The 20,727-nt window shown below is 51.6% G+C and overlaps 6 protein-coding genes across 6 annotated transcripts; 3 read left to right on the top strand and 3 right to left on the bottom strand.

The window, feature by feature from the left end:
• Positions 1-327: 327 nt before the first annotated feature.
• On the top strand, positions 328-1,368 carry J4E86_004333 (uncharacterized protein; the record flags this gene model as incomplete). The annotated part of the gene is made up of 1 exon (XM_051444876.1): positions 328-1,368. One exon carries the CDS (start codon positions 328-330, stop codon positions 1,366-1,368), a length of 1,041 nt encoding a protein of 346 aa, XP_051304501.1.
• Positions 1,369-1,623: 255 nt separating this feature from the next.
• On the bottom strand, positions 1,624-4,454 carry J4E86_004332 (uncharacterized protein; the record flags this gene model as incomplete). The annotated part of the gene is made up of 2 exons (XM_051444875.1): positions 1,624-2,028; positions 2,079-4,454. The coding sequence occupies 2 exons, from the start codon at positions 4,452-4,454 to the stop codon at positions 1,624-1,626; spliced, it is 2,781 nt and encodes a 926-aa protein (XP_051304500.1).
• Positions 4,455-10,682: 6,228 nt separating this feature from the next.
• Positions 10,683-11,510, bottom strand: J4E86_004331 (uncharacterized protein; the record flags this gene model as incomplete). Its single annotated transcript, XM_051444874.1, has 2 exons — positions 10,683-10,741; positions 10,790-11,510. The coding sequence occupies 2 exons, from the start codon at positions 11,508-11,510 to the stop codon at positions 10,683-10,685; spliced, it is 780 nt and encodes a 259-aa protein (XP_051304499.1).
• A 1,415-nt stretch (positions 11,511-12,925) lies between these two features.
• On the bottom strand, positions 12,926-15,058 carry J4E86_004330 (uncharacterized protein; the record flags this gene model as incomplete). The annotated part of the gene is made up of 1 exon (XM_051444873.1): positions 12,926-15,058. The coding sequence occupies one exon, from the start codon at positions 15,056-15,058 to the stop codon at positions 12,926-12,928; it is 2,133 nt and encodes a 710-aa protein (XP_051304498.1).
• A 1,216-nt stretch (positions 15,059-16,274) lies between these two features.
• Positions 16,275-17,105, top strand: J4E86_004329 (uncharacterized protein; the record flags this gene model as incomplete). Its single annotated transcript, XM_051444872.1, has 2 exons — positions 16,275-16,343; positions 16,395-17,105. 2 exons carry the CDS (start codon positions 16,275-16,277, stop codon positions 17,103-17,105), a joined length of 780 nt encoding a protein of 259 aa, XP_051304497.1.
• A 649-nt stretch (positions 17,106-17,754) lies between these two features.
• On the top strand, positions 17,755-18,922 carry J4E86_004328 (uncharacterized protein; the record flags this gene model as incomplete). Its single annotated transcript, XM_051444871.1, has 4 exons — positions 17,755-17,986; positions 18,037-18,159; positions 18,211-18,864; positions 18,912-18,922. 4 exons carry the CDS (start codon positions 17,755-17,757, stop codon positions 18,920-18,922), a joined length of 1,020 nt encoding a protein of 339 aa, XP_051304496.1.
• Between the last annotated feature and the right edge of the window lie 1,805 nt (positions 18,923-20,727).

Genomic DNA, 20,727 nt, shown 5'->3' with positions numbered 1-20,727 from the left:
AAAAGGAAAAAGTGCTGACATCAAGACAAAATGGCATTGGCTGCTTTCGCTCCGCGGAAGGCGGCTCGTCACGGTATACCATGACCTCAGATCTTGTGCTTACACGATGGTTGCTGCTGTCCTGTGACACATGCTGTAACCATGCAGTCTACTAAGTTATTTAGAGGTGCCGTCTCCCTGCGTTGCTGCAAGTCATCTTTTGTAACTACATCATCCTTACCACGCGTATCCGCTGCTAGGATCACTTCTACCACATCCAGAGCTTATTCGTCAACTCCTCCAAACAATAACGACCGTCTCAAAGGCCCAGTTGAAACATCCTCCACCATGCAGTCAGTAAAGAATGCCATTGCCGAGAATCTCGGCAAGGTTGTCTCTGGCGCCCATGACCTCGCACCTGCGGATCAGCGATTCTCTCTCGAGGAAGTGCCAGATCTCAGCGGCAAGGTCGCCGTTGTGACTGGCGGCTCAGAAGGAATCGGTTACGGATGCACACATACTCTCCTCTCCCACAACATCAAGAAGCTCTTCATCATCTCCATGAGCGAAGACATCATCGACGATGCACTCAAAGCCATCAAGGAAGAGATGGGCGAGGACAAGGCCAGCAGAGTCGAATGGATGAAGTGCGATCTCTCGGACTGGGAAGCAACCGGTAAAGTCGCTTTCGAAATCGCCAAGAAGACAGACCGGATTGATATCCTGATCAACAACGCTGCAAGGGGTATCATGACATACCAGCTCGCCAAGAACGGCGTCGATTTACACATGGCTATCAACCACATGGGCCATGTAGTCCTGACTTCTCACCTGCTGCCTTTGATCAAGTCGACAGCCGACAAGGGCAACAAGGTCCGTCTTGTACAACTCGGATCCAATGCACACGAGAGCGCACCCAAAGATGTCAAGTTTGAATCCCTCGAGGAGCTCAACCAAGACCTCGGCGCGATGGGACAGTACGGCCGCGCAAAGCTTGCTTCCATCCTGTACGCACGATACCTGGCTCGTCACCTCTCTTCTTCGCACCCCAACATCTTGTCCAACGCTACACATCCCGGTTTCGTCGAGACACGGCAGTCTGTCGACATGATCCACGAGCCCTACCCGTTGGGCGGCTACGCTATGAGTGTTGGTATGGCGCCGTTCAAAAAGACGCAATTTGAGGGTTGCGTAAGCACCATGTATGCGGCGACCAAGACAGAGGGTACTGGCGAGTACATCTGCCCGCCTGCGATACGGGAGCCGGGTAGTGACTTGGCGAACAACGAGAAGCTGGGCGAGCAGTTGATGGACTTCACTGCGAAGTTGGTCAAGGAGAAGACTAAGAGCTCGAGCGCTGATAAAGGATGCCCGTTCAAGACGTACTAGAAGCGTCCATGTAGAGTAGGCAGTGCCAATTACTTCGAATATGGGCAAATGTTTTGTTCATACACCAAACAGGACATGTGATACCGCACTTGTCAAGACTGAAGAACCTTATGGCCGTAATTCGTTGCGTCTCATTCCAAACAACTATGGTATCGCTCGCTTGGCGCCTTGCAGACTGAATCCATAACCCATACCAATAACCCAGAATAATGCAATGCATGAAACAACGCCTAGTTCCCACAAGGCCGAAGCCTACTAGGCAATACCCTCCATACCCATGGGCACCTGGAAGCCGCTCAAACCCTCTCCAGCACTCGTCAACCGTGCGCAAAGACTCAAGAAGACTACCGTCTCGGTGGCAGCGAGGTAGTTTAGTGTATCCAGCAAGATCTTAAGATGCCGGGTGAAGTTCTCCTCGTACTTGGCTAGCATGTCGAACATTTTGTCGACACGCTGGGGGTCGTATACAAACTGTGTAGTGGGTCGGTGTGTGGAAGCGACTAGAGTAGCAGCTGGGTTTTTGGAGTTCTTGGCAGGAGGAGGAGCGAAGGAAGCGTTGACTTGAGCGACGAGGTCAGGGTCGCCGGTGACGAGGTAGCGGGAGAGGGAGTACGTGAAGGACGCGAACATGCTGCATGTTGACATGATCTTGTTGTTGATCTGAAGGTGATTAGCAGCCACACAGGCCATGAAAGTGCGGCTCAACTTACTCGAAGCAGCTTACTGTTAGTAAGCATGCATTCCTTCAAGCAAGTCGCAAGGAAGTCAACATGGTCCTGCATTAGCTCGTCCACAGTACGCTTCACTTGAGGCCCGCCGCTCTCGTCCTCTGCTGCCTTCCCCTTGGCCCTTGCATCCTGCTTCTTCTCTTCGCTTATCCGCGACATCAACGATGCCCAGTTTGGCTCAATGACCTCAGACGTGCAGTAGTAGGTAAGTTGTTGGACGAAGACCAGCATACGCGCTCGTAGTGTCCACGCTCGGCGTTTCCACTGTTCAATCCGCGGGTTCTTCGATCGGTGCTTCCAGGCTGCGTTCTTGCCCTGCTCACCCCAGCACTTGGCTAGATCCGTTTCGAGGTGCTTCAAGCTCAGTAGGTATCGGAAAAGTAGTTGGTAACGAGTGAGAGTAACTCTGCTGACGACCAACGAAAGCGGGAAGGGCATGGCGTAGTCAAAGACTAGCGCTTGGTATCCAGTGATGTTCGTGTCATCAGTGATAGGCGCCGAGTTCGCAGGTGTGTAGTTGGATAACGTAGCGGTGGCAGCATCCTGGTCGAGACCCTGGACATTGACAATCTTCATGAGCCAATTCGTGAGTCCAGTATCGTTAATCTGAACCTTGATGTCCTCCTTGTATGGGTCCTCCACAGCGACTGATCCAGCATGTCGAGTGGCGAGATCCAACAGCGACTGCAGCTTGCCGACGTTAACATGCTTTGCTGGTTTCTTGAGCTCAAGCTCGCTCATTTCAAGGAAGTAGGTGAAGAAGTCGGAGCGATCGAGGAAGAAGTAGTGCTTTAGTGAACGTAATCGTGCCGGTAGTTGGTGTGTAGTCAGAAGCAGATTGAGGAGGGATGAGTTTGCATATGCGTATGAGGAGTTGACGTTGTCCAGAAAGCGTGGATCGTCGAAGCTGGTAGGTGCGTCTTGCACGACTTTACTAACGTCGACGCCTCCGCATTCCCTTACAACGTTGAGGTACTTCCCGGCCAGAAGCACCTTGTCTTTGACGGCTTCAAGCTGTGGGGGTACAAGTGCATCGCGTATCGTGTATCGCTTCTCCCAGTACTCGTCTGTATAATCCTGGTCTAATCTCTCTCGCTTGATGCTTCTTTGTTCTTTGATCAGAAATTCGGAATGCGGGTCCTTGATGCCGCCGTGATGTAGCCACTCGTTCAACATAGCCATATACGGTCTGCTAGCCTCTCGTAGTAGTGTGGTCAGTAGTGCGCGAGCCGCTGGATCTCCCGACATGGACGATAGCCGCTTGGTGATGAGTCCGAGGACACTTCCACCTTTGCAGAGCTTCTTGGCGGCGTTTCCTCCTTCACGCAACGACTCCAAGATGTTTTCGAAGTCGTTGCTGTCATCATCGGCCGAGTCTTCGTCTTTCTCGTCTTCCAAGATGCCGTTAGCTTTCAGCAGCTCGATCCCGGTGGTGTAGAGCTGGAAGAGCATGTGGCTAGTCTGTTTGGTATGCAGACTCAAGACGTGTAGAGTGAAGGACTCGTTCGTCAGCAGCTGGTGCTCAAGTTGCGCAACGAGTATGAGGTAGTCCTTGAGCAATCGTCGTACAGCCGCGCACAAGGCATGGTTCACGGCACCGTACTCTTCCCGACTGAGCACCTCTACGCAGGTCTCGACGGCAATGTAGTGTGTGGCAGTCTTCAGCATCGACTTGGTCAGATCCCTCAGACTAGGGTCCAGGCCGGGCATCAGGCGGAACTGTGGCCCTACCAGACGTTCCTTCTCTTCGTGGGGGTTGTAGCCATCGCCGAATCGAATGTACTGTCCCTCAAAACCCATGAACACAAACAACAGATCTTCCAGTATAGCCTTCTCTTGTGCTTCTAGCGATAGTTTTGCGAGCGGTGTGGGCTGCAGTGATATAGGCGCGGTGGATGCGAGCGGAGGTATCGAGATGCGCGTCGCCAGCGGGGCGGTCGTGTGCGGTATCAAAGAAGCCTGCGGTTCCCACGGCATCTGGGGCTCTTCGGGGATAGACTTTTGCGAGGCGGCGCTGCGTGAGGGTCGGTCGACGTCGCGCGGGAGTTTCTCTGAGCGGCTTCGCGCATTCGCCCTGCTTTCACTGGCATGCTTCAACGGGCTCTTTGTTCGCCTGATCTCCGTCTCCCGCTCGCGCACCTCCTTCTTCTCGACGCGACGCTCGCCCGAGGTGGCGCCTGTTGCGCGCATGGGTGCTGACTGTTTCCTGGCATGTGACGCTGCGGTGGTCGAGCTACGACGGTCGAGTTCCTCTCCAGAAGCGACGCGGGGTCGCGCAGTCGACGTGTAGTTGGCATTGACGGAGCGGCGATCAGCGCCGGACAGCGACTTCATCGTGGGCACGTTGCGGGAGGACATGTTGGCTGGCAGGGCACTCCATGGAGCCCGGGGTGCTTTGGTGTTGCTTGTTCGCTGCGCCGAGTCGTGTTTGGGCTGCAGTAGCCGTGTTGATCGGGTCCCGCTTCACTACGCGTCGACTCGCGCTAGCCACCAACCGAGCCATGACGCACCTGGGCAGGCACGCCGACCTTCTGCTTGCACATTCGCATTCTTCACAGGCTGTGTAGTACGTCTTCTCCTTGCCGCGCACAGGAACGAGATAAGCGTATTTCAATACTGTCGATATGCGCCCCACTTCCTATGCTCCCACTCAACGGACAGAAGAGCTTTCACAGTCAGCCAGCACGGCTGATCGCTGTTGACTACCGTTGCCAGTCGACTTTCACTCTGAGTTTGTTTCGTTGAGATTTACCAAATTACACATTGGATTTGTACCCTCCGACAGATACTACTTACATCCATGCCACTGTAGACTACTCCGTCTTCTCCACCCATCGACCAGATCCGCCCTTCACATGTTTTTCGCGTCGTTCCGAAACCAGATATAACCGTGTTAACACATGACACTTCTGCTGTTCATTGCCTTTAACAGGGCACTCGAGACGAACGACACCAGCCCAATTTTCATCATTGTCCCCAACTGGTCCCTGACCATAGTCCCAGCCCTTGCCGCGGTCGTGGTTCAGTTGAAGTCCCGCGTACTCAATAGCTCTAGTACGGTCCGTAAAGGATTTGTGTACAGCCACAGAAACGAGACTCGGATGATTTCGGTATATCACCGCTTCTTGGACCTTCTCTTCACATATATGTGAAGGATGCTTGAGCAAAACTCGGTCCAGCGTATTAAATTCCTCTGGAGACTCAACGCCATTGTTTCTGAGGTTCTGGTAGCTTTGACGAGGCATGGCAGACTTCTCGTAACAATACAAACTTCGCACAGGCCGTTCGCTGAGGGCCTTTGCGACGGGCTCGTTAGGCTTCTTCTCAGCCTCGATTTGACCAAACCTCACATCTTCCGTGTCCATGATATCGTATAGGTATCTTCCGGTCTTTTGCCACTCTAACAACGAGTCGTCGAGACGTTCTTCCGTCATGTAACGAATGTTGTAGTCTCTTGCTAACATATGACACCACCCCCATAAATCTTCTCGCAACAGCTTTTGCTCCTCGGTCGAATTACCGTAGATGCCAACAGACTTTTCAGGAAGGCCGTGGTCTGGAGGATCGATGGTGACCCAGAATACGGCATCCTCGTGGAACTCGGACATGGCGTTCGCTGTCGTTATCTCCGACTGAATCCATCTACCAGAAGTCTTGTCGCGTTTCCACTCTGTGACAACAAAAATATGTGTCAGGTAGTCTTCATATGTCGTGTGGTTTCTTTGCGTCACGACACTGACCCAAGGCTCGACGCAGCAGTCCAAAACCCTTTCTTTACCATCCAATTTCTTCCTCTGCTTAGAGGTTTGCTGCTTAGCATAGGTTATAGCCTCTTCTTTGGATGTATATGTGGCCCACTCTCCCCCATCCCTAAACTGGTTGCTGCTTGGCGTGACATAAGAAGCTATCATATCGCGTAGCTCAGTCTGTGAAGCAGGGATAAAAAGATCCTCGTCCGCAATATCTTCGGCGTATATAATTCTGTACTGATATATGTTTGGCGGATCTGGCTGTCTGAGTGCCTCCGCCACGCCTTGACCGCGGTTTCTTGCCCTGTGGACAGAAAACAAGAAGTGGCCATCTTTGTCCATCGCTCCACCGTATAGTTTTTTTTCGTCATCATCCTCCGGGTATTCTTTAAAAACGTCGTCGATATTTCTATCGAGTTCCTCTACCGATACACCATGGTGGCTTCTGTTCTCTGATGCGCAGAGGTCATGTATGGCTTTTTTCATGGAATTCCGCTCCTCCGCTGAATCGCCAAAGATGCCCGCATATTCTATTGCGGAGTACTTCGTGAAGGCCCAGTAATACACGTCTTTCGCTTCGTCGGTCATGATGATGGGTATATTTTTAGATGCTCCGCTGGACTGTGGCGATACTTTCGGGATTTGGAGGAGAAGGCGATTTTGAATGTTCAATGTTGGTATGAAATTGGAATGAGCAGTAAGTTCTCAGTTTATATACTACAGACCTGAGTCACTAGCAATGAGTTGCAGCCATTCTAGTCATCGATTGGGCCATGCCTACAGTCACTTTCGTATGACACAGCTTTGCTGACTCAGAGGTATTGTCATTTGGGAGGCACCCCCCACGAACATTCCCAACTGACCCTCGGCATCGTTCGCGACAACCCTCAAAACTATCAAGACCTGTCGCATACTCGTATAATCGTTGAGCCATTTCTCTATGTCTGGTACGGCTTGGCTTAGCTCCCTCATCTCGTCGCATGCTGTCAACAATGATCCGGTCTGGGCACCAATGCTACTCAACCGAGTTTCAACACCATTCGATCCCTGCTTGCAAGGCCAAATGAGCATGTCTTCAGCCTTTTTGCATGGTGTGAAGCATTCTTGCCAATCCATCAACTCTTTTTTGTGCATGCTGCACGAGTAAACAGTGTACAAATCTGCTTTCTCTCCTTTTTCTTCACATTCGCGGATCTTTTCCACAACTTCAGAGCTGGCCGACAACAAGCTGCTGACCCCAAAACCCTCGCGGTTTTGATCGCCCGCTATAGTCCGGCGCTTTTTGAGAGCTTGGAAGATGAAGCCCGACGGGTTTATCTCATCTCCGATCTTAGCAAGTAGGATATCGTTCATTCCTTCAATGTTTAGTTTGCAAAGGTTGAGAAGACGCTTCCGTGCTGCGTCAAGACCGTGTTCGGTGATCAAGTAGGGCCCGATTAGATCTCTCTTCTTGGGGTAGGTTACTTGTAAGTAAACGAGGTCCCTGTCGGGGTTGAAGTCTTTGTTGGAGGCCATCTGAGACGAAGATTGTGCCAGCTCTGTGGTGGTGTGAAGTTTGCTGATTTTGGGCTTATATGTGTGATAGATACAAGTTTAGAATTTGGGAAACGAATTCCGTAGGGTATTTACACATGAAGTGGTTGAAGCAATGACTCAACCTCGACAGTTACGAACCAACACACACACACGGACCTCCATGATACCTTTCGCAGCGCACAGATCTTCCTAGGCCGCTGTGTCATTTCCCAATATGCGACTGAGAAAGAGTTCAGGGTAGTCGTAGCAAGCTCCGCAAGCACCATACGTTGCTGAATTACCTAGGTACTTAGCATATATGCTGACCATCAAATACGATGTCAATCCAGGCGACCGCTACTCACCACGATGTCTCAACACACTAAAGGTTCGGATCCTGTACTCCAGCCCCAGATGACGAACCGCATTTCAGGATCACGCCGACCTGCCCCACTACTTTACAAGACTCAGATGGCTCTCCAGGCGTGATCTCACTATCCAAAAGAACGACACCCGCCCAAACATACCATGCCGTCGGGCGCAGCTCTTTAAACTCTCTTCCATCTCCTTGCCCTTTGCGAAGCTCGTTCTTCGCATGTTCAATGGCATCAGACTCGTTGATAAAGCTTCTGAAATCATCTCCCTGTTCCAAGCTTTTATGCCCATTCTGCCATGCTAAAATGATCTTGGAATAGTCATGCGCAAGATCTTTGATCACGACCTTCTCTGCCGCAGCTTTCGACATGTAAGCTTGACGAAGCTTCTGCGTATGGTAGATACATAGTTTGGGCGGAGAGGGTGATTGAAGCGCGTCTGCGACCGGCTTGTTGGGTTGCTTCTCGTGTCTTATGCTAAAGAACTCTATGTCTTGGTCGTCTTTGGCAAGGTGTTCTCGTGTGCCATCGCCGAGCCCCTTAGCTAATTCATCGGCGAGTCTCTTTTCATTGAATCGATCGCCTCTGTGATCTTTACAGTAATTCGACAGATCCGCCCGCATCAAATTCAGCGATTTTTCTGATTTGCTGTAGACAATGCTGCTGTTGTTATGCCAATAATAGTGGACGTGAAATACCTCGTTCTCCTGGGAACCGGACATGGCAAGTTGTATGGACGAGGCTTTGTAACGTGGTAGTACCTGGGTATGATAGGCGTAAGTAAGGTACGTAGTATGTAGGGAATCTCGGTATGCGTACGAACCTAGAAAGACGGAGTCCTGATTTTATACCACAGCACCTTTGAGTCATGTACAATGACTAACAGCAACCTGTTAGTCATACATGGACTGTAAGGATGAGCTAGAAGTCGAAGTAATACACTTCTAGTCCAAAGCTATCACAAGCTTTACGAGTTTACGACACACCAATGGTGATAATGAAGCTCACGGTACCTCGGCACACATCACAGCGCGAAAATGGTTCGATAACATCTTAAATACGATAGAATCGACAAAAGGATATCTTACTCCCAGCGTGATTATGTAGAACCCCGACAACATGATGGAAGCTTCGATACTTGATCCAAAATGAGGGTCATCACGAGCACCAGTTTGTCCTTCAAACCCCGTGGTGATACCGGTTCTTCCTAGCCATCACCTACGCTACATTTGAGTAGTCACAAATGCTAGTTCCCACTTACGGTGCATATAGAGAAACCAACGCGACCTTTGCGAACTAAAGCATATGCAGATTGGTCATCTGTAGGTACGTTGCACGAAGCGCAGAGCACCATGTAGCTTTTGCATCGGTCATCTCCCTGTAAATTGCTCGCGAACACTATCTTTCAGGACTGAGGAGGCTGCGTAGTCGATGTAGATCCACTTGATCGGCTGAAGATGAGTCCACGATGTAAGCCCGGTTCACGGGAACTCCAACGTATATTGCACAAGATCCACCTGGGGTTCGCTCATTACTCATCGTGTCCATTCGACTCAGCAGATGTGTCACATCGCTGTCAGGCACAGACATGTTTTCTTTGTCCTCATGACGGGACCGTGTTGTGTACCTCCGAGGCATCCGCTTTCCGGTAGTACGCACGCATTGGTCAGGGCCATGAACCACACCTCGGAGTGACCGAATAAACAGATCTGAATGTTGACTTCAGCCTTGTCAGTAGAGCTTTCTCATGGCTGGATGGCAGCGGCACACAGAACGTCCTGATGAAACGCACTGTTCACTACCGAATATGTGCAGTGCGGTGTGGACTCGGTGTCACTCAGTCCTGTTCATGCTGTCGGTATAGCTGTCGGCATAGCCGGCGCCGACGGAAGTGACGTCCTGAGTGCGCATCGTGATGTTCGTAAACTTGGTTCGCTCATGGTGTAGTTGGGACGTCGAAAACGTCAAGGTAGAGACGAACTAGTTGACGCACTCTCGCGCAGCCAAAATAAGCCAAGCTCTCGCGAACGAGTGAAAACAGGGAGTATATAGACAGGTGCTGAGAGCTTCGTGGTCTTGGTGTTGCTGTGGTCCTTCGCTCAGGGTCAAATCGGAAGCTGCGAGTATTCGCGCTAGCCGAATTAAGCCACACTACGTCATTTGCAAGTAGGATGGCGAGCCTTCCGAGGTCGTGTTATTTGTCGCTTACACAAACGGCTACTCCTGAGATATTGTGTTCTACGCGGAAAGATCGAGCTCTTGGATGTTCTTCATTCATTGATACATGACACTACGTAGGCGGCAATGCGACAGCGGTTGTGCCACGCGTCCTTTCATACCTAGGTACCTCCTGAGGTCAACATGGACTTCCTTCCGCTCTACCCCATCCACGACCATCTTCTAGGCTTATCACACCCTCCCAAATACCGATAGCAGCATTGTTCGCTCTCCTGTTAATCACGATTAGTAAGCGCTGATTGCGCAGCGTTCCCTGGCAAGTACAGCCATGCGGATCTGGTTCAATCTAATATGTATCTAGAGAAGCTTGTTGTGTTTGCTGCATCCGTACCAGGGAACATCTCTACTGTTCCTTAAATATAACGATACCGTATCATCCACCACTCCGTTGAACATCCTCTTTCAGATCTTTTGCTCTAACAAGAGCTCACTACGGATAAAAGCTTTTGGTAGATGAGTATCAGTATACGAAGTGCGGTGACCTAGGCACGTGTCTTCGACTAAGTAGCGGAGTAGATGTACCATTGATACGAATTATATCAAGCGTTTTCTCAGCGACAGGATTTGTATTAGGATAACTGTCCATGGATCTCGGTGTAACTATGATACAAAAATCCGTGAAGGAAAGACAACCCCAAAACAATAGTGTGTATGACCCCATGTGAAGGGCTACCGAAAGCAGTATGTTAGACTGGTACGCCCAAGTGCTCCTAGAAGAGCGCACACCATTCCGGAACTCTTCCAGTTTGGGTAATGCGAGCCGTCTTAACTGCATAAAGCTTGTAATACACGGGCAAGCCCCGATTCCCTAACTCACCCGTCTCCACCTCCTCCTTGGATGGCACCTCATATAAGACTTCATCCGCGCCCAAGTTTTTAGGTTCTTTCTCAAACGTAAATCTTGCCTCTCCCGCCTTCGCCTCCGCGTACTCTATAGCCTTGGTTTTGTCCGTGAAGACTTCGACTCCTTCCTCTATGGGCTCGGGAAATGAAGATTGTTCGGCATACTTCTTAAAGCGCCAAACCGGGAGCTTTAAATAGTCTTCTATTCTGTTGGTGGCCCCGGTCAAATTATTTGTCATCTCTATGGTGACCAGTTTACTGAGCAATTCCATTTGGATTCTTCTGACGCTGACGTAGAAGATCCTCAATCCATCTCCGTATGTCGCCTTTCGTTCTTTTGGAGGCCGGTATTCGTCCATATCCTCGCCTGCCGCGAGCTTCTTCATGGCTACCGCGGCATCCTTCTGGAATCCTTGGTTGAGAGTGATTTTCTGCTCTGTGAATACGATGTCATCCGGAGTAGAATCAGGTAGCAATGTCGGAAATGGCCGTTCGAAGTCGGGGTATCCCGCCATTTGAAACAGATCATTCACAGCGTCGACCATCTGATTTTCCAATAGGGGTTTCGCATCCTCGTGTATAGGGTCGAAATACTCTCCTAGTATTGTATTGACAAAAATCTTCGCCTCACTGTTTCGATGCTCTTTTGCGTTGCTGGAAGGGCCATAGAGTCTTTGTCGGCGGTCCTGCTTCATGACGATCCAGTTCGTGGCATGCTCCTGGTTGCGCTCCTAACTCGACATAGTGGGAGGTCGTTTTCTGGTTCGACGGTTGATCTCGAGACTCGAAATTGGTAAATAGGATGATGTGCAAGACTTTGGTCGTTTGCTTGAGTAGTTATGTGAAGGACTTATAGAGTCCAAAGCCGCCCGCCCTGGAGACCTTTTATACCTTCCCAGAACATGACTCTTCATATCAGCTACATGTCAATACAGTCATTACATGACGGAGCGAAGCGGATATGCTTGTCAATGACACTGGTCTTCATAGTCATATGGGGAGTGCACTCCAACACCCACAGCATGAGCTGTGGAAGGCCCGCGATGACTTACTGCCGCGATAAGCGAGTCTTTGCGGGTTCTACATCGGTCACCATCTTGTGATTAGGACGCCGAGAGATCTAACCAGCGGGAAAGTGAGCTCGAGAGACTCATCGAACACATTTCTACTAGCGGAGTATCACTCATCGATGTGAGCAAGGTGGGCTAGCATTCCGATACGTCGCTGCACGTCTCCACATAAGGCTCCTTCGACGAAAGTCGTCCGTCAGCTCGGGTTCATGGAGTGTTACGCAGTGCCCGGCACAGACGTGAGTTCTTTGTCAACAAGGTGGGACCGAGGGACTGCTCCACATAACATGCGCAGAGGCCACAGGCTTGACATACGTATAGGTAGCGACTGTCGCGTGACTGTAATTCTGATGTCGCCATTAGGTGTCAAAAGCAGACCGACCCGTACGAAGAAGGTCTACTGTCCACCGCTCTAGTTACCTGGCATCGCGACAGTCTGCCGCGCCTCCGACGGCCACTCATCTCTGTCTCTATACGCTTTTTTAACGAATAAATGCCACAGGACTTACTGTGTACTATGTCAACGTTTGATACATGCCCAGATGTAGCTACAACGTCCCTTTGACGTTTGCCACAGGTGCAGCACCGAGCGCCAAGAGTTTTGACACTTCATCATCGTATTAGACAAAGTGAACCAGTCCAATAGAAAACCACACCACGTATGTTCTGGTAGAGAGCGTAGGAAAAAATAGAAAGATGATGGTTGAAGGGAAGTCGGAGCCCTGGAGTGCTTTGTGCTTGAGCCGGGACTGAGCGTCACCGGCTAGCGTGCCGCATCCAGCCGTGACGTGATCAGCGTACACAATGTCTACGCCTCCGCCTACTTACTACTGTAAGCGCATGGAAAAGTCCTCCCTCGATGATCGTGGACAAATGACTTGCATAACAATCTCAGTTGAATAAAACTATACGAGCGCTATTGCCGATAGCAAAAGCGATTTGAAAAGGATGAACGATAGGTATACCCAAGCGCCATAACCGTATCTGTTATCCAGGTTCTTCTGGTGCTGAACGCCAATGATGCAAACAAAAACCATGCTCTAAACTTCGTATCTTCCTCGACCTTGCCCAGTAACCTCATTGCCGAACAACCGTCCGGCGTCAACACAATACCGAGCCTCTCCTTGCCCGTCGCTTCCTACTTCGCTACCCCAGCACACAAGCACTGCGTCCAGGATACCCCCGAGAACTCCTTCCATAGCGCCTAGGGCACCCCAACCTATCGCTGCGCTGATGAGACCCACGACGTATGCGTATAGACTGCCCTTGTATGGTACAGACCCGCCGACTTGGAGCATGCGTGCAGTCGAGACCCATCCACCGAAACCAAGAGACAATGTTATGACCCAGCGGATGGCGTGGAGAAGCAACTTTGCCAGACGGTATGACTGAATCGATGGTCGGCCATGGTCCTTGAACGAGGATGGGCCGAGGGTTGTGGTTGGTGAAGCAGCGGAGATGAAGTTCATCTGTGACAGACCGCGCGCTGCTTGATTGAGAGGCACACCGTGGATGGAAGCGTAGGTCAGGGTAAGCGGGTTCGTCAATGCAGCGATGGGCGTCGGCACGACTGAATATGCGCACATGCCAATCATACCCGCCAGTCGCCTTGGAAGTACGATGAGGGGAAGGCGGACCAGGAGTGAGATCAGTGTTGACAAACAGATCGTGCCGGCCATGGTGTAGGTCGCGTGACTGAGAGAGGCTTGGACCACCGTTCTAGCCGCGGGTGCAGGCACGCTGTTGCGGTGGAAGTACCATTGAGATACCGTGGCTGCCGTCGTGGCGCGTTGCACACCCGCAATGACCGCCAAACCCCAGAAAAAGTCCAAGAAGAATACAACACCAAGCCACCACGTACTAGCATCAATGATCCATCGGGACTTGTTGCTAGCAAAATGGCCGCCAAGGAATAGACGTGTGAACATGAGGATCCATATCCACGCCCAGAGTATCACAGCAGCTAGTGTTGCAATACCCACGAGTAGCAGTGGGAATTGCGCTCTCAGGATCTCACTTGAGAACTCCAACATGCCTGTAGCTTTGTCTAAAGAATGCCGTGCCTTGAAGATGGTGTACACCCAGAACCCAGCGAAGCACAAGGGCCCAAACGAAAGCCAGCGCATCAGCCGGTCTTGTACGCTATCGCCATGCCATGACCCTTTGAAGCTTGATGCGAAAGGGTATACAAAGAAGGAAAACGATATCACTGGTACCGCCAGTAACATTAACTGCACCAAGGGCCGAGCGAAGGACCGAAGTAGCGATAGCCACAGGACTCCGACGATGACCGAAACCAGTGTGTACACACCGATGAGGTGGAACGACGAATGCAGGACAGTATATATCGTGTCGCCCAGTGGATTCTTCTTGTTCGGTGGCGACTCTTGGAGAAAAGAGATGATCCATGTGCCAAAGATGGCACACTGCACGATTATGAAGAGCTCAGCCCAAAAGAAGTTGTGTCGTGGTGCTGATGTCGGGTTCTCTGGTACGTCATCGGGAACGGTCTGGCGATCCGGACTTATTGGGCGTGGGTGTTCGAGCAGGGTGTCTTCGTCTGTTTCCTGCGGTATCGGTAGAGTGTTTCGTATTGGGCTGCGACCGCGCTTCGGCCTCGGCATGTTGCGAAACTGTTGGAAGGGTGGCGGTGGTTCGTCCTGATGACCCAGGAGCTCGTTTCGGTCCAACTCTTCTATACTCCCCCGATCTGTGGAATCAAGCTCCACGTCTACGAGGTGACCTCTCCCCCTGCTGCTGCGGTCTGTAGTCTCAGAGAGCGGCACACTTGACTCTCTTTCCTCGTCTTCTGGGTTGTTGATAACAGTCGATCTGCCGCGAGCTGGCTTGTCGCCCTTCCAGGAGCTCTTAATCCCTCTCCCCAGACCATAGCCGGGAGCTTCATTCTCGTCCCTGTCCGCACCTATCGTATGATCGGATCTTTGGCCATGTTCGTCATCGACTTCAGATGACTCGGATAGATTGCTTGCGCCAAACTGCCGCCGCGAGCGTTGCAGCGCGTATTGGTCTGCTAGGTCCCTGTCATGCTCGGCATGGTCGTCCTCCTCGCGAAAGTCATCGGTGGCGGAGTAGAAGAGTGGCGCGGGCGCGTTGGATGTTCGTGAAGCGAAGGCAAAGCGGCTCATGGCCTGCGAGTTGTATGGGTTGGGCATGTTGCGACGCTGGAGGTAAGCTTGGGAGGCGCGCGAGGACGGGCGCTGCCTGTCGGGGGCGTTGCGGGTTGAAGTCGGCTCGGGCTGGCCCAGTGACAGCCGCGACTGAGACTGGGAGAGGAACTTGGATGCATCTGGGGAGCACGCACGTCAGTCACGCGAGTCGATAAGCTGCCCAAGACGCAGGCGGCGGATCTGTCACATGTACCCGATAAGGCACCAGGTCCACTTACATTCAGAGAACATGATAGATAAAGTGCGCGATAGATGTGTATATGCCTAATGAGCTCGGCGATGGCGGCCAGGTATATCTATCGCGAGCAAAGTCCCGAAGCGAAGGTGGCTCAGGTGCGAGGTCAGCGGTCGTGAGGCGGTCGAGCGCAAGGGTACCGGAGTACAAGAGGCAGCCGCGGATGACGCAGCCTAAGAGACATGCAGCTGGGGGCCGGCAGAGTGCGCAGTGGCCAGCTGGAGATGGTAGAGACGGCGGTGGTAGGGCGGTAGCAATAGGACAGCAGGGAGCTCTAGCCCGCCTAGGTGGTGAGTGAGTTGAGTGGCTGGCCGGGTGCGCTGGACTGATGGTCGCTCATCTCATCATCGTGCCAAGCCAGCGCGTCGGGTTATCGATTGTCGGGCTCACGTACCTCGTGAACATGCAAGGCACGCGCTATTCCCTAGCCCCCAGAACTGCTCCACCTCACATGCAAAGCATTCGGTAAACTTGTCTCTACGGGTCTGCAGACAATTTTATCTTCTTTAGTCGTGCTCTTTAGGAAGTAATTTTGCCTTCGTAGTGGCCGCCCGAGTCAAGGCACTCCGATCTCATGTTTGTCAGCCTCATGTTTCATAGTGGCAATCAATCAAAGCTACAGAGAAAAGCAATATGAATGCGGCCAAAGCTTGCGCAAAGTAAGTTGCGACATGCTTTTCACATTTGCCATGGGTTGCATCCTTCAACTGTGGCTCAAGCAGCTGCCGAGCTATGACCGCATGGCCGGGACCCTGACCTATCTCACTCACTGTCGTCCAACTGGCTTCCTGTCAAACACACCCAAAGCTTCGACTTGCGAACTACTTTATTCTACATACATTCTCAACAATAAATACCGTCTTCCTATACATATCCATCTACCTCTACTGGATTTGCTGTGACCACCGCCCTAAGCCTGCACCTCAGGTCGACTGCTACACCAGCCACACGGCGTCACAAAGCACCATGGCGCAGCCGTGGGACTACATAGCGAAGATCGTATCGTTAGGCGATTCAGGATGTGGTAAATCGAGTGTATGCGACACCATCCCCGTTACCCAGGGCCTCCATGCTAACGCCTCCCAGCTAACAGTCCGCCTCTGCGAAGGCCGCTTCTCACCACACCACGACGTAACTATCGGCGTAGAGTTCGGATCGCGCATCGTCCCTGTCGGCCCACCAGCGTCGCATTCCCTGAGCATCAACAACCCCTCCAAATCCTCACAAGCACAAGCGCCTGTATCGCCGTCGAAACAAAAGCAGGAGCAGAAGCACATGAAGCTTTCGCTATGGGATACAGCAGGCCAGGAGACGTACAAGAGCATCACCAGAAGTTATTTCCGGGGCGCATCGGGCGCGCTGCTAGTTTTCGATATATCGCGGAAGAACACGTTCCTCTCCGCCACGTCATGGTTGCACGACTTGCGGCAAATCGCCGAGGAAGGCATCGTCGTGGTGCTCGTGGGCAACAAGTCTGATCTCGCGGGGTCGTCTACCGTAACTGATTCGGACGCCGCGAACAAGCGACAAGTCACAAAAGAAGAGGCTGAGGAGTGGTGTAAAGCGAATGGCGTCATGCAGTACGTCGAGACGAGCGCCAAGAGCGGGGAGGGTGTGGAACAAGCCTTTTTGGAAGTCGCAGAGCGGATCTACCAAAATATAGAAGCCGGGAAGTATGACCTGAACGATCGAAGGAGTGGAGTCAAGGGGCCGGGAGGCGGAGCGAATAGGGCAGGCGTCAATCTGAATGACGCGAGTAAAAAGGGAAAGCAACAGGGCTGGGGCGGGTGCTGCTAAACTTCGGTATATACTGATTTGGGTCAGACCATCGTGCCTATGGGTACATTATGTTGGCATACATCATTTGGCGTCAGCAGAGCAGTGGTCAGCTCGTACATAGCGTTATTGTAATGAATCTATTATCGCTTCAGCGGGTACGTTGCCCCGGCCAGAGATCGCGGTCGTGCTCATCTTTCTATTATCTAATAACTTTTTCGTTCAAACTTTTGAGGTGTCTCGTTGTGGGCTCTGACCATAAGCGTAAACATAACCATAACTGAACAGGTGCTCTGAAGCCTACATTACTACAACAACGTAACGTTTGAGACATATTAGGGCAATGTAGCCCTATCAACTTTTTTTGGATACACACCGTAAAATATGGCTGTCCAGCTTTTCGCTTGGGAGTACCGTGGTATTGCAATGACCAATCGCCAACAAGGCATTCACAACTTGCCATCGTAGTACTGTGGTAGTCGATCTCGTAACCCAAGGTACAGTATCTACAATCAGCATGAAAAAAATCATCTGGAGTAGTATAAGATGAAAGGCTTTTCCTTCTCATTCCTTCTTCACATTCACTCAAACTCATACAGACTCACACAAGCTTACACAGATTTAGAGAACTTTGCAAAACTTATCACAACCCCAGTACATCTTGGAAACGATGCGCTTCCTGGTAGTGTTCCTCCTTTGGCTCAGCACCATAGCTGCCTCTTACCCAGCTGGCTCGCATGTCGTCCACGACAAGCGAGATACGGACCCGGTAGGAATGCAAAGAGTTTCGCGTGCACCGAAGGACGAACTACTCCCGGTGCAAATCAAGTTGAAGCAGCAAAACTTGGAGCATGGCGCTCGCTTTGTCCAGGACATCTCCGACCCGGATTCACCCAACTTCGGTAAGATGAACTCTTACTCATCACATGCGACATACTTACACACTGGATAGGCAATCACTGGACCCTCGAGGCAGTCAACAAAAAGTTTAAGCCTCTACCAGTGACGATAAACACCACTCTCAACTGGGTTCATGCGGCTGGCATCGAGAAGAGTCGCACCAAGCTCTCGTATGGTACGTCATTGTCTATCGGGCCAGAGTAGTACCAAAACTGACGACACGTAGACCGGACTGAAATCATGTTCTCAGCGACTGTCAATGAGATTGAGGAACTACTTCAAACGGAGTACCACGTTTTCCAAGATGACCAATCTGGCGGATACCAGATTGCATGCGATGTTTACAGCCTTCCAGAGCACGTCCAGGAACACGTCGACTCCATCGCGCCTACTATTCAGCTGGTCCGCTCGCATCCAACGGCTCTGGCAAGAACAGCGACGAACTATCCGGCTACCCACGATCACACTCCTGCTCCTGGTGGCCCCGAAGATGTCTCAAACTGTCGGAATATTTTTACCATCCAGTGTCTGCGCGAAATGTACGGCGTTCCTGTTGCCAGCCTCAACCACACCGGCAACGAGCTCGGTATTCTTTCGCTTAATAACTGGCTCTGGCTTCCAGACTTGAAAGATTTCTTTAGGAACTATACGAGTCCTCAGATTCCGCCGGATGTTGAGCCAGAATATATCTCCATTGATGGCGGCAAACGGGGGAACCGGTCTGAAATAGAAGCTGGCAAGGGACGTGAAAGTGCGTTGGACGTTCAGACTGCGTACTCCATCATCTACCCTCAACAGGTAAGATTGTACCAAATCGACGATACAACAGCAGCAAGGGCGGCTGGCGGCGGATTCAAAGCGCTTCTGGACGCCTTGGTGAGTATTTTTATACCTCTCATATGACGTAGCAACTGCTAACGTACCCAGGATTCTTCTAACTGTTCCCCTCTGGGCGATGATCAGCAAAATTCTACCTCATATTACGTTCCAGTCAGTTATGGAGGAAAAACGGGCAACCTGCAATGCGGCGGTGCGCCATTGAGTCATGTCATATCCTACTCATACGGTTATACAGAGTCCGAATGGTCTCCGCGCGACCTGAGACGTCAATGTCACGAGTACATGAAGCTAAACCTGCAAGGCGTCAGCGTCATTGCCGGGTCGGGAGACGAAGGCGTTGGAAGTTCCTGCACGAAGTTCAAAGCTTTCTTTCCTTGCACATGCCCTCATGTAGGTATCCATTCTTTCAGCCTTTCGATCTCATTTTGCAGCTATACTAATCTTCATAGGTCACCTGTGTCGGCGCCACCGGATTGATAGATAACACCATTGCCGGCGGCGAGATGGCAGCCAATTTTAATGGTGGGAGCTATACTTCTGGTGGTGGCTGGTCTAATGTCTTTGACCGTCCACCCTGGCAGGACGACGCTGTCTTAGGCTATATCGACAAATTTGCTCCTCCATACGGACAAGAGGTCTATAACCGCCGCGGTCGCGCATACCCAGACGTTTCGGTCAATGGCGGGAACAGGCCAGTTGTAATCCTCAACACTACGGTACCTACAGGTGGTACGTCAGCCTCAGCACCCAGCTTCGCCAGCTTGATCAATATGCTCAATGAAGAGCGATTGAAGGCAGGCAAACGACCCATTGGCCATTTGAACTACATCATATACAAGTACCCGGAGATGTTCAATGATATTGTCATCGGAAACAACCTGGGATGCGGTACGGATGGCTTTCCAGCGAGTCCGGGATGGGATCCGGTTACGGGACTCGGGAAGTGTTCTTGGCACTTAAATGAGATGGCATTTCGGTGAATGGGGTGGAAGATGCCGAGCCAGAATTGCATGATCTTGTTTAGCAGTACGATGCCTTCTTCGGCAACGTGTAGTGACCCTCGTAGCGAACAACAACTAGAATCAAACATTTGGCATCCCCCTTTCTGTCCTTTCCGTCCCTCCCATCTCTTTGAGTCCGACTCCGTAGAGGCTTGCGCGTTCTCCAATAGCGTCGCCAAGATCGTTCGATCACGATACGCGTACTCGTGGGGTTGATTAACTTTCGCCCAACGAACCTCCAAAACTTAACAAAGCAAAAACCGTAACACGCAGCGTGCACACATCGAGATGTTGTCATGAGAGCATGCGGCATCCTCCACGGACTAACGCCCACGTTTCAATATTTCCGTCATATGATTCGCGAACAGGCCCTTTTGCGCTGATACCATGCCCAGGTGACCGTCTCGAGCGGCCATGACCTGGCGAAAAGCAAATGAGTACATTGCTGAGCTGGGGTCTAGCCGGCCCGCTAAGCTCGCATCGAACTCTTCTGCCGAGAGAGGTATTCTCCGGACTACCCCCATGGCATGGACCAGCTGGTCTCCATGGTGGCTGCCCGGGAAGAAGGTGCAAGGTCGCTACTGCCTTCCTTCTAGGACATGCGGCTTGTGGAACCTGGAAATAACCATGACAGCCCGGACCGTGGACGTGGGTCGCTGCGAGGCTTATCTTCGGGCTTGTTAGTGATGTTGCGATTTCCGGTGGAGATTAGGACCGCGTCGCAAGGTCGCATCCCCACGCCCACAGCTGGTCGTCTCTCGGATTGTGCGAAAGCAGTACTACCGGTGGCAGTTGAGACGCTACTGACGCGGTACAGGTAGCGCGGAAAAGCTAAGAAAGTTCCGTTGGGCGGTCGGTATGCTTAGGGCTTAGGCTAAGGACGATCTGATAGCTGCAACGCA

Source organism: Alternaria arbusti (assembly GCF_024043155.1).
Source record: "Alternaria arbusti strain BMP 1465 chromosome Unknown scaffold_4, whole genome shotgun sequence".
Taxonomy (NCBI): domain Eukaryota; kingdom Fungi; phylum Ascomycota; class Dothideomycetes; order Pleosporales; family Pleosporaceae; genus Alternaria; species Alternaria arbusti.
This window is presented reverse-complemented; position numbering and strand designations above follow the sequence as displayed.